Genomic DNA, 12,130 nt, shown 5'->3' on the forward strand with positions numbered 1-12,130 from the left:
CCCCTCACACTCTGTCTGTCCCCCTGCACTCCGGGTCCCCCTCGCACTCCGGGTTCCCCTCGCACTCCTGGACCCCCTCACACTGTGTCTCTCTCACGTTCTCCTTCTCCCTGCCCCTCTGGCTCTCTCCTCTGTTTGTTCCACCTTGTTTTGTCCGCATGATGAATAATGAACCATTTGTGGACGAGTGAAGGGAATCGACCTCTGGGAAATCAAATTTTTGCCTTTTCCAATTCTGGCCGGATTAAAACAAAAACTGTGGATCACCGTGGCTCCGCATTTCGCTAGCTGTCCAGTTAGTTCCCTGTTACCAGCCATCAGTGTCTATTGGCCAATATCTTAAAGAAAAGGCCAACTAATCCAGACCAGCCATGCCCTGTGTTCTCCTATCTAATGGCTGCGACATGGCTGATAGCCAGCAGGTGACTTCCATTGGCAATGGGGTCAGGGTGAGATTGCAGGTGACCTGGCAGGACAGCCTGGAGCCTGAAGGCCTGGCTTTGAATTGCATGACCTCCCCTGATGTTTGGACTTGCTGGGGAAGGGGAGGGGGGCACTGAGAGAGGGAAAGTAGATGGAATCACAAAAGCCAAGAGAGGCCAGAAGGCCCATGGAGTCATGCGTGGCAGCACCGGAATAATCTTCGTCAGCTGTCAGAGGACAGACTGGTGCAACACTGAGAGACCGTCTGAGCCTGTCTGAGCAGTGGGACCTGATCATCAACAGTGGCAACCAGCTGAGACCTCATCCTGAGCTTCAGTGGAGGGTGACACCTGCCTTTGCTGCAGTCATTGCCCATGAAGCATGGCCTCACTTTGCAGTGCTGCCGCCCCAACATTGCAAAGGATCTGGGTCTTTGTCCCAGTTGGAGCTGGTTTCCTGCACATGGCTCAGCAGCAATAAGAGGCACTCAGGCCAGCCCGCCAATGTAGCAAGCATTTAACTGCGCACACCCATCAACCATTTCCCACTCCATTCAAGATGTGGAGGAGCCGGTGTTGGACAAAGTTAAAAATCACATAACACCAGGTTATAATCCGACAGGTTTATTTGGAAGTACAAGCTTTCAGAGCGCTGCTCCTTCATCAGGCAGCTAGTGAGGCAGGATCACAAAACACAGAAATTATAGGAAAAGGTGAAAGTGTCATACAACTGATGCGATGTATTGAACAAACCTAGATTGTTGTTAAGTCCTTAATCACTTAGAATGGGGATGCAGGTTTCGATTGATTAATATATACATCTCAGAACTTCTTTCAAGTCACAGTCCCAAGATAATTAAGGTTTTATCAGTGACATCTCAGCACAGGCAGTGTATTAAGGGTGTTAGGTTAGAGTCTGCCCGGTGTTATGTGATTTTTAACTTATTCCATTCAAGTCGTCGTGAGAGTCCCCTGCAGCAGAACCCAGTTCTGAACTCTCTCTCCCCCAGGAAACTGGCTTATCCAGCCCACCTCTCATCTCCAAGTGCTGACCCTGGCTTGACACAACCCACTACAGTAGACGCTGTGCCAGTACCAGGGCACACGGCTGCACCTGTCAGATCAAGTGAAGGTGTTTCTTCCTTCAGTATGTGCTTCTCTTCCTGCTCCCCATCAATCCAAGTGCGTCTGCTGCAGAAAAGCAAGCCATTGTTGGGTACATGAATGCAAGAAACTTGGACCACTGGCCACAATGGACTGCAGGCTGCCCCTTCATACAGACCCATGGTCCTGGGCAGCACGGCACACTCACTGTGAGAATTTGCTTCTGCTGATTCCCCAGATCACAGGTCAAAGATATTACACTGAATGATGTGGGAACAGATTTTAAATTCTACATGGGACTGATGAATCGATTCTTTTAGAGCATCGCCCACAAAGGTGATAGGTCAGAGAGGAGGGTGGAGCGGATAGGTGGGAAGGAAGATAGGTAGGTAGGACAGGTCATGAGGATGGTGCTCCATCTTACCCCAGTTCCAACCTGCCAGCTCAGCACCATCCTCATGGCCTGTCCTGCCTACCTACCTGGAGGCCCACTGAAGATGTTACCTAGTAGGGTGACAAAATGAACCTTCCAGTTCAGCGAGCAAACCTACATCCAGGAGCCGGTGTTGGACTGGGGTGGACTAAAGGTAAAAATCACACACCACCAATTAAACCTGTTGGACTATAACCTGATGTTGTGTGATTTTTAACTCACAGAGATAAACAGGCATCAAGGAGCTTACAGCAATCACACAACACCATCCTGGCATCTGATTGTTCACCCTGTCTGATGTTTAGCACAGGTTATGCCAAAAGACTGAATTGTGTTTGACTGAATTGTCTGTGAGCTGAGGTTACCAGAGGTTATTGCATTGTTTTGTGTAACAGTTATTTCTGTGTGAAAATCTAATGAATGGAACACAATTGCAACACTGCAGTAAAAAGTTAAATTAATAGAAAGTAACGCTGAATTCTTCCTTCCCTAATTTGTTCCTCGCTGATGATTCTTGTCACCCATTGTTTAAGGCAATGTAGTTTGTTCCTCCACTTTTTGAGGTGTCTTAAAAGTTCCAGGTCTTTCTCTATTACATTTACTTACATGGAAATGTACACATGGTAAGTAAAAATCAATAAACTGCTTATTTCCTTCGGGGTTTTAAAAATGTATTGAGTGGCAGATAGGACAACAGGCATGTGGCTAGATCATATGGTTTATTTTGTAAACCGAAAGCAGACCATTTAGTATCTGACTTATTATTGGGTCATCATATTGTTTGATCTCAAAGCAATACTCTTGTGCCAGAATGACCTTATTTGACGTTCACTTTACCAGTTTATGATTTGTTAATTGACACAAGAATTACAGTTACTCATTGTTTCGAGAAAAAAAATCTGTTGTAAATTAACAAAGGGTTTAAGTGAAAACACTTCCATTCCAAGTGGGCCCAGTTTTGGAATATAAAAACAGAAGTTGCTGGAAAAACTCAGCAGGTCTGGCAGCATCTATGGTGAAAGAGTAGAACCAACGAAGGAATGGTTGCTGGGCCAAAAGCATTAACTCTGCACGGACCTGCTGAGTTTCGCCAGCAATTTCTGTATTTGTTTCATGTTCCTACTGTCCTTTGTGTTATTTTCCCTCCAGGTTATACTCGCCCATCTTTATGGTGAAAACGATCCAACTGCAAAACAAGAGAGTAGATTAGATTTTCACACAGAGTGACTCCCAAGATGTTTAATTCCCCACCCCAGGGCAGGAGTGCGTGCAACAAGTCCACACCTGACCTTCCCAACCTCACCAGTTCCATTCTCGAGATCAGTGTCTCGTAGCCCACCACATTTTCTGGAGAGTTGGATCAATCTTCTCAAGAAGGTGTGATTCATGGTCCCTCATGGGAGATGTGAACCCAGTTTGGATTTGTAAACCTCTTGAATGTTAAGTTCAGTAGATTGTATGCCCTATTCCCCAACGACTCCCCATGGCCCATCCTACTCACTCTGCAAGCTCATGCCCCTTCAATTGCTGCCCCCTCGCCTATTCTGCACTTTGTACGTAACAACTGAACTAACTCAGCCAGTACAACTGTTGAGAAAATGCACATTCATTCAGAAATGTGAAAAAAACACTGGTATTGCTCCAATCCTCTAGTAGTGTAAAGCAGATCATTAAAGCACTCATTGCAATCTGTGAAAATGTTACATCAACTTATCTTATCTAAATCATCATTGAAACATTGACAAAAGAGATCAAAGGATGAACAAGTAATAATTACTGCTTAAACATGTCAGTCAATATAGAATGACAGCAATTCACTCCACTTGTGAAACAGATTGCAACAGAAGTTTGGACATTTACAAACTAATGGAGGGTCACTTCAGTAGCCAAGTTTGGAAGCAGTAAATTAAGTGTGTGAAAGTTTAATTTACTGCTGGTCTGAGGCAAGTCAGAGGAACGTAATGGAGATGAAAGTAAGTTAACATTTTAATGTAATTAGTGACTCATTCTGTGTTACAGTTTATGATTATGCTTTTGATTATGCAGCTTGAACATAAGATAGAGATGGAACCAGTAGAGTTAGAATGGGTGCCAAATATAATGTACTGGAGGCGACTGTAGTTTGTGCAAGAGTGGAAGTTGAACAAGCAGTTTGATAAGGTGATATTGTATATGTACCTTGCCTTTTCTGTGTGATACCATTGTGCCTCTTACTGACAGCAAGTCTGCTTTGAGTTTGCAAGCTGTATACGTACACAGATCAGGTGGTGACAGCAATGTCTGCTTCATAACTTTAATCAGGTGTGTTTTTGTGTTAATAAACTAATGCAAGGAATTAATCAAAACCTGATGAGTGAGTGAGTGTTTGAACATTATCATGAACATAACATGATGAATGGTGGTGAAAACAGTCACACTGATGTGACCTATTGTGCTTGAAATGTCAGCAACCAAGTTAATCTATGGTAGAACACATGGCTGACAGTTTTAAATTGTGCTAAAATGTATGAATCAACCGTCGCACTCTGTTGAAGCATGTTGAAAAACTAGCTTCTTCATAATCAGACAAATCACTCAGAAATAAATGAGTCAGCAATGGTATTTTAGTGAAAAAAACTCAAGCAAAGAAACCAAACAACCTCTCAAGCAGCAAGTGGAAGTGGTCTGGACTTCGAAGGAACAAAATGTTGGAGAAAAATATACTAAACCGACAGAAGGCCAAAACCTTTATAACATTTGAATGATCGAGAGTTTAAAACCAGAAAGACATAAAATGAGCTGGAAACTCTTAAGGAACAAAACAGCAAATTCCAAGACAGTTTGAACCACTCAAAGCCGCTTGAGGAACAAGATCAGTCAATGGCTACTCTGGAGCAACATGTGGCTATTGTGTATCAATATAAGCAAATTCTGGAACAGCAATTACAGTCCATGAAAGAAAACGCTTGACAATAAAAATAAGAATGAGCGACAAGATCACTGATAACTGCGACAATTCATGGCACCTCCTGACCAAGTCGCTTGATATATGAGTAAATTATGAGAAAGTGAGGACTGCAGATGCTAGAGAGTCGGAAAGTGTGACGCTGGAAAAGCACAGCAGGTCAGGCAGCATCCGAGGAGCAGGAGAATCAATGTTTCGGGCAAAAGCCCTTCAGCAGGAAGGAAGTAAATTATCTATACTTTGAGATTCAGGCTAACTTGGTATTGTAAGTTGTTAAAAGCATGCTTATGTCATATGTGTTTCTTGTCTTTACTGAATTCATCTTTACAGACTCCATATGCTCTAAGTGACTTTCTCTAATTATCAGCTTTGGGATTGCACACACACATCAGATGGTTGCTACAATGTTTGCTTCATAACTTGTGTATTTCACTGTTAATCCTCGAAGTTACTCACTCCCTGCTGAGCACTTATGAGGTCGTTATTATTAATTTAATGGGGGGGGGGGCGGTTTCCCAGCAGAGGGATTGACAATTCGCGGAGAATCAGAACAAAGGGTCCCCAGTCTACAGGTGGAGGATGACTCTGCCTTCAGATGAAGTCACCACAAGGTAGCACGTACATCAACAAATTATCGTAGCAAAAAGTGTTGCATTTGAAGGTGGAGAGCAGTGGTGAGGAAAGGAACTATTTCTGGAAATGCTCTGACAAAAGTTTTATAACTAAGAATGGAAACAAGTGAGAGGATTTCCATTGAACTGCTCTTCAGGGGGAAGGTATAGGAGGAGGAGGATATTGTATCCAACTGTTGAAGGCTACAGAGAAGACTCGAAGGAATAAAGCCCTGTAGTCTTCATAATCAGGGAGGCAATGGCCTAATAGTATTATCACTGGACTGTTACTCCAGAGATCCAGTAATGTTCCGGGAACACGGGATCAAATCCCTCCATGGCAGATGGTGGAATTTGAATGCAATTAAAAAAAGATCACGATTAAGAGCCTAATAATGCCTATGAATCGATTGTTGGGAAAAACCCATCTGGCTCACTAACACAAAGAGGCTTAGAATAAAATAAAGATAGCCCCCTTAAGTGCCTGGAGGGGGACACCCAGATCACAGGAAGGCCTTTCACATGTATGCCCATAGAGAAGGAAGTCGCTATGGAGCTGTATGGGCTCTGGAGCACAAAGACCAGATGTAGCCAGTGACATGTTTCTCAAGCAAGCAGTCACCTGTGTGGGAGCCATGGCATGTTCAATGTGTCAGGACTGCAGAGCTTAAAGTTGATCCATTATTTGTGAAAATGCTTTGCCCTGTCTATCACTCACTGCTTCTGCTACTTGGCACACAACTAGTCCTGTGTTGTAGCTTCAGTTTTCAGTATACCTGGTGCTGCTCCTGGCATACCTTCCTGCCCTGTTTGTTGAACAAGGGCTGGTGCGCTGACTTGACTGTAAAGGCAGAGTGGGGTGTATGCTGGGCTATGAGGTCACTGGTTGCATGGAGTACAGTCTGCGCTGATGTCCTCATTGATGCTCAGTTTTGAATTGCTCGATCTGTTAAAAATCTATCCCGCCTAGCAAGGTGTTGGTATCACACACCACTATAGGGTGTATTCTCACAGTGAAGATGGGGCTTGGTCTCCACAAGGACTGTGGCACTGACCACTTGTATCAATGCTGTCATGTACCAATTGCTGACAAATTAGTCAGGATCAGGTCAACAATGTTTATTCCCTCTTGTTGGTCCCTTAACCACTTGCCACAGATTCCAACTAGCACCAAGGTCATGACCAGCTCGGATTGTGATATTCAAGCACAGTTGATGCATCAGCCAAGGGGAGTGGAGGTTGGGGAGGCAGGATGGTGAGGTACATAGTATAAACAGGATGGGTTTCCTTGCCCATGTTTGACTTGATGACTTGGTGGAAGCCAGAGTCAATTTGGGAGGACTCCCAGGATAACTGTATGCCGCAGTTCAGCCTGTCTGCTGGGTCTGTCCTGCCAGTGGGACATGGGTGATACTTGTTATCTCTGAGACATTATAGAGTTAGATGCTATGAGTATGACTGTGTCGGGCTGTTGCTTATCTAGCTTGTAATTTGGTTCTCCCAAATTTGGGCTGTGGAGTGAGGTTTAGAAGTAGAGCCCAATGAGGTGAGTGTCACTAAAGCCTGACAGCAATGAGCATTTCTTTCTCTCCTGCCACCTAACTGCATGGGTCGGGTGCTGTAGTTGATGAGGTGAAGAGAGGACAATTGCGTGGGAAAAAGCGCAAGATGCCCACAATGGATTTCTCAGGAAAAGTGGCAAAATTCATCCCCAATTACGTTTTGTGACAACAACGTGTCAAAATTTGATTTCTTTAATTCGTTCATGGGCTGTGCGCTTCACTGGCTGAGATATCATTAATTGTCCATCTCAGGTTGCCCTTGAGAAGTTAGCAGTGAGCTGCCTTCTTGAGTCACTGCAGTCCATTTGCTTCAGGGACATCCACAATGTCGGTAGAAAGGGAGTTGCAGCATAATGTCTGTCAGTCAAATGAGGTAGTTCTGGATTTTTTAGCAAGTGACCTGATTTTCAAAATGACCCATTCACTGGGAGATCAACCGCTTGTCACACTTTCTGACTGTTTCCACAAAGACTTTTTCAGTTCTCTAAAAGTTTCTACATTCATTCACAAAACTAGCAATCCCCTTAAAAAGCAGGTGGTTTATGTTTAAGAGAATGCTTCATTTGGAGTTCAGTAGCTACTATCGCACTGCAGGTTTTGGGAAGTAAAACTGGGTTGCACAATTTGATTTATATTTCAGACATATTTGTGTGCAGCAGTTTCATTCTGAGTCACAGCATGAGAAAAGAAAGTGGAAGTGATTTAAGATGTTTCATCATGCAACCTGGGACAAAAATTGCAAAAAAAGCTTGCCAATATATTTCTCCTGAATCTTGTGTTATTTTCTCCAATCTGCTACTTGTGTTTAATCATTCCTTTCCATGAGGTCAGACCACTTCCAAGGATAAATGGTCTTTCTGAAATCATATCTATATTTATAGTGACAATGTAGAGAAGTCTTAGAACATAGAACGGTACAGTATAGTACAGGCTCTTCAGTCCTTGATGTTGTGCTGACCTTTTATCCTACTCTAAGATCAGACTAACCTACATACCCTTCATTGTACTATCTTCCACGTACCTATCCAAGAGTTGCTTAAAAGTCCCTCATGTATCTGACTTTACTACCACTCCTGTCTGTACATTCTACACACCCACCACTCCTTGTGTAAAGAACCTACCTCTGACATCTCCCCTAAACCTTCCTCCAATTACCTTAAAATTATGCCCCCTCTTGATAGCCATTTCTGCCCTGGGGAAATGTCTCTAGCTATCCACTCTATCTATGCCTCTCATCATCTTGTACATCTTTATCAAGTCACCTGTCAACCCTCTTCACTCCAATGAGAAAAGTCCTAGCTCCCTCAACTTTTCTTCATAAGACATGCCCTCCAGTCCAGGCAGCATCCTGGTAAGTCTCGTCTGCATCCTCTCGAAAGCTTCCACATCCTGCCCACAATGAAGCAACCAGAACTGAACACAATATTCCAAGTGTGGTCTAACCACGGCTCTTTAGAGCTGCAGCATAACCTCGCGGCTCTTAAACGCAATCCCCCTGCTAATGAAAGCCAACACACCGTATGCTTTCATAACAACCTTGGAAGGCTACTTTGAGGGATCTATGGACATGGACCCGAAGATCCCTCTTTACCTCCACACTGTCAAGAATCCTGCCTTTAACCCTGTATTCTGCATTCAAAGTCGACCTTCCAAAGTGAATGACATCATACTTTTTCAAGTTGAACTCCATCTGCCACTTGTCAGTCCAGTCCTACATCCTGTCAATGTCCCATTGCAACCTACAACAGCCCTCCACACTATCCACAACTCCACCAACCTACGTGTCATTGGCAAACTTACTGACCCACCCTTGCACTTCCTCATCCAAGTCATTCATAAAAATCACAAAGAGCAGAGTTCCCAGAACCGATCCCTGCAGAACACACTGGTCACCAAGCTCCAGGCTGCATACTTTCCATCTATCTCCACACTCTGTTTTCTATGGGGCAGTCAACTCTGTGTCCAGACAGCAAGATTTCCCTGTATCCCATGCTTCCTTACTTTCTGAATGAGCTTACCATGAGGAACCTTATCAAACACCTTGCTAAAATCCATCAAAGAATTCAATAAGGTTTATGAGGCATGACCTGCCCCTCACAAAGCCAGGCTGACTATCTCTAATCAAGCTAAGGTTTTCCAAGTAATCAAACATTTTATTTCTCTGAATCCACTCCAATACTTTGCCCACCACAGACATAAGACTGACATGTCTATAATTCCCAGGATTATCCCTATTTGCTTTCTTGAACAAGGGAATAACATTTGCCACCCTCCAATCATCTGGCACTACTCCAGTGAACAGTGAGGACACAAAGGTCATTACGAAAAGTGCAACAATCTCTTCTCTCACTTCCTGTAGGAATCTTGGGTATATTCCGTCTGGCCCAGGGGTCTTATCTATCCTTATATTTTCCAAATTTTTCAGCACATTCTCCTTCTTAACGTTAACCTGTTCGAGCATATCAGTCTGTTTCATGCTGTCCTCAGAAACGACAAGGTCCCTCTCAGTAGTGAATACTGAAGCAAAACATTCAGTAAGGACCTCCCTACCTCCTCCGACTCCACACACAAATTCCCTCCACTATACTCACTCTGGCCATTCTCTTTTTCCTCACATAAGTGTAGAATGCCTTAGGGTTTACCTTAAACCTACCCACTAAAGCTTTCTCTTGCCCCCTTCTAGCTTTCCCAAGTCCATTCTTCAGCTCCTTGTAACTCTCTAAAGCCCTGTCTGATCCTTGACTCCTCAAGCTTAAGTAAGCTTCCTTCTTCCTCTTGACTAGATGTTCCATAATCCCTTGTCACCCAAGGTACTTTCAACCTTCCATCCCCTCCTTGCCTCAGTGGGACAAACCTGTCCAGCACTATCAGCAAGTGCCCCCTAAACAATCTCCACATTTCTGTCATGCATTTCCCTGAGAACGTCTGTTCCCAATTTAGGCGTCACAGTTCCTGCCTAATAGCATTGTAGTTCCCCCTCCCCCAATTATATACTTTCCCATACCATCTGCTCCTATCCCTCTCCATGACTATAGTAATGGTCAGGGAGTTGTGAGTCGAGAGTGTGTTGCTGGAAAAGCGCAGCAGGTCAGGCAGCATCCAAGGAGCAGGAGAATCAACGTTTCGGGCATAAGCCCTTAATCATTCCTGATGAAGGGCTTTTGCCCGAAATATCGATTCTCCTGCTCCTCGGATGCTGCCTGACCTGCTGTGCTTTTCCAGCACCACTCTGTTGACTCTGATCTCCAGCATCTGCAGTCCTTACTTTCTCTAGTCAGGGAGTTGTGATCACTGTCACCGAAATGCTATCCCACTGAGAGATCTGACACCGGGCATGGATCATTGCCAAGCACCAAATCCAATATGGCCTCCCCTCTAGTCAGCCAATCTACATTTTGCTCAGGAATCTTTCCTGGACACACCTGACAAAAACTGCTCCATCCAAACTATTGTCCAATATTTCCAATTAATATCAGGGAAGTTAAAGTCACCTCTGATAATAACCCTGTTACTTCTGCATCTTTCCAAAATCTGCCTCCCAACTGCTCCTCTGTGTCTGTTGCTATTGGAGGGTCTGCAGAAAATTCCCAATAAAGTGACTGCTCCTTTCCTGTTTCTGATTTTCATCCATAATGACTCAATGGATAAACCCTCCTCAATGACCTCCTTTTCTGCAGCTGTGATACTATCCCTGATTAGCCATGCCACTCACCCTCCTCTTCTACTTCAACCCACCCCATTCATTTTGAAACATCTAAACCCTGGAATATCCAACACCATTCCTGTCCATGTGATATCCAAGTCTATAATCAAATGTCTTCTGCTTGTCTAGTATTGGAGGGTTGTCTTGATTTGTGTTCTGGTTGCATACTGAATACAAAATCATCACGGAGCGATCAATAAGCCTGAGGGAGACGATGTAAAGTTAGCAGTTAATCCCAGCATAAAAATGACATGCAAGGAGTGACTTTTCCGTGAACCATTATCCGTGGTTGGGTATGGGGAACTTTTTTTTTTCTTCAGAGGAGAAGCTGTAATTTCTGGAAAACTACAGTGTGTCCATTTTAAGAATATTTTCTGTCAGTTTGCAGAGTCAGTTACTCTCCGACCTCTGCACTGTTTTAACATTATTTTACGCTGAGTGGAAACATCATATGGTTGAACCAGTAAGTAAGGATAGTGGGACCAGGTTTTTTTGTTTGAACCCTGCAAATCAATGAGATATTTGCGCAGTGAGGATATTTGCAGTTTGGGATGAATGAGGCACAGCTTTGACAATTACCTCAAACACTGAACTTGAGAAAGCTATTGAGTGATACCTCAAACCATTATGGCTTTCCATAAAATTGATCCCTTGAACCTTCGGGAAAATTCTATTGAAGCAGTTTATATAACCAGGTGTTCTTATATAACTCGCTGTTCTTCTCAGACCTGAAGGTCTGTTTCCACTTGGTCACGGTAGTTCATTCACTTGATGGCCTTGAGGAGGCAAAACATGCTATCGTGAGTGCCAGGATAAATCACTTTCTGATATAATGAAAAGAGGTTTATAGTCTGGACACAGGCTCTTCAGCCCAACAAGCCCACACCAACCCTTCAAAGAGTAACCCACCCAGACCCATTCCCCAACAATTCTACATTTCCCCCTGACTAATGCACCCAACCTCCACATCCCTGAACACGATGAGCATGTTAGCATGGCAAATCCACCCTAACCTGCACATCTTTGGACTGTGGGAGGAAACCGGAGCACCCGGAGAAAACCCACACAGACAAGGGGAGAATGTGCAAACTCCACACAGTCACCCGAAGCTGGAATCAAACCCAGGTCCCTAGCGCTGTGAGGCAGCAGTGCTAACCACTGAGCCAGCATGCCTAAGACCCACATATTACCCCTTCATTTACACAATACATTCTCCACCTCCCAACCCCCATGACTCTTTCCAACTGCACCAACCCTTCCCATTCCTGTAACCACCAATTCACCCCACTGCCCTCATCCTCATTGCCCACCCCCATTAACCCCCATCTGCACCAACCCTTCCCTTCCCCAT

The 12,130-nt window shown here is 44.2% G+C and overlaps 1 protein-coding gene across 7 annotated transcripts in view; it reads left to right on the forward strand.

Annotated features, from left to right (window-relative positions):
• The window catches only part of rassf4a (Ras association domain family member 4a), a 264,606-nt gene that overhangs the window by 161,573 nt on the left and 90,903 nt on the right, over window positions 1-12,130 (forward strand). The window contains exon 1 of one of the 7 annotated variants that reach the window (XM_043678859.1): window positions 3,906-3,932. The exons of the other annotated variants lie outside the window; for them this stretch is intronic. Coding sequence (XP_043534794.1) covers window positions 3,921-3,932 — 12 coding nt within the window. The 5' untranslated portion in view covers window positions 3,906-3,920. Of the gene's footprint in view, window positions 1-3,905; window positions 3,933-12,130 lie in introns of those variants that run through there. 7 annotated transcript variants of the gene reach the window in all.

The sequence above is a fragment of the Chiloscyllium plagiosum genome, chromosome 38, assembly GCF_004010195.1.
Source record: "Chiloscyllium plagiosum isolate BGI_BamShark_2017 chromosome 38, ASM401019v2, whole genome shotgun sequence".
Classification (NCBI taxonomy): domain Eukaryota; kingdom Metazoa; phylum Chordata; class Chondrichthyes; order Orectolobiformes; family Hemiscylliidae; genus Chiloscyllium; species Chiloscyllium plagiosum.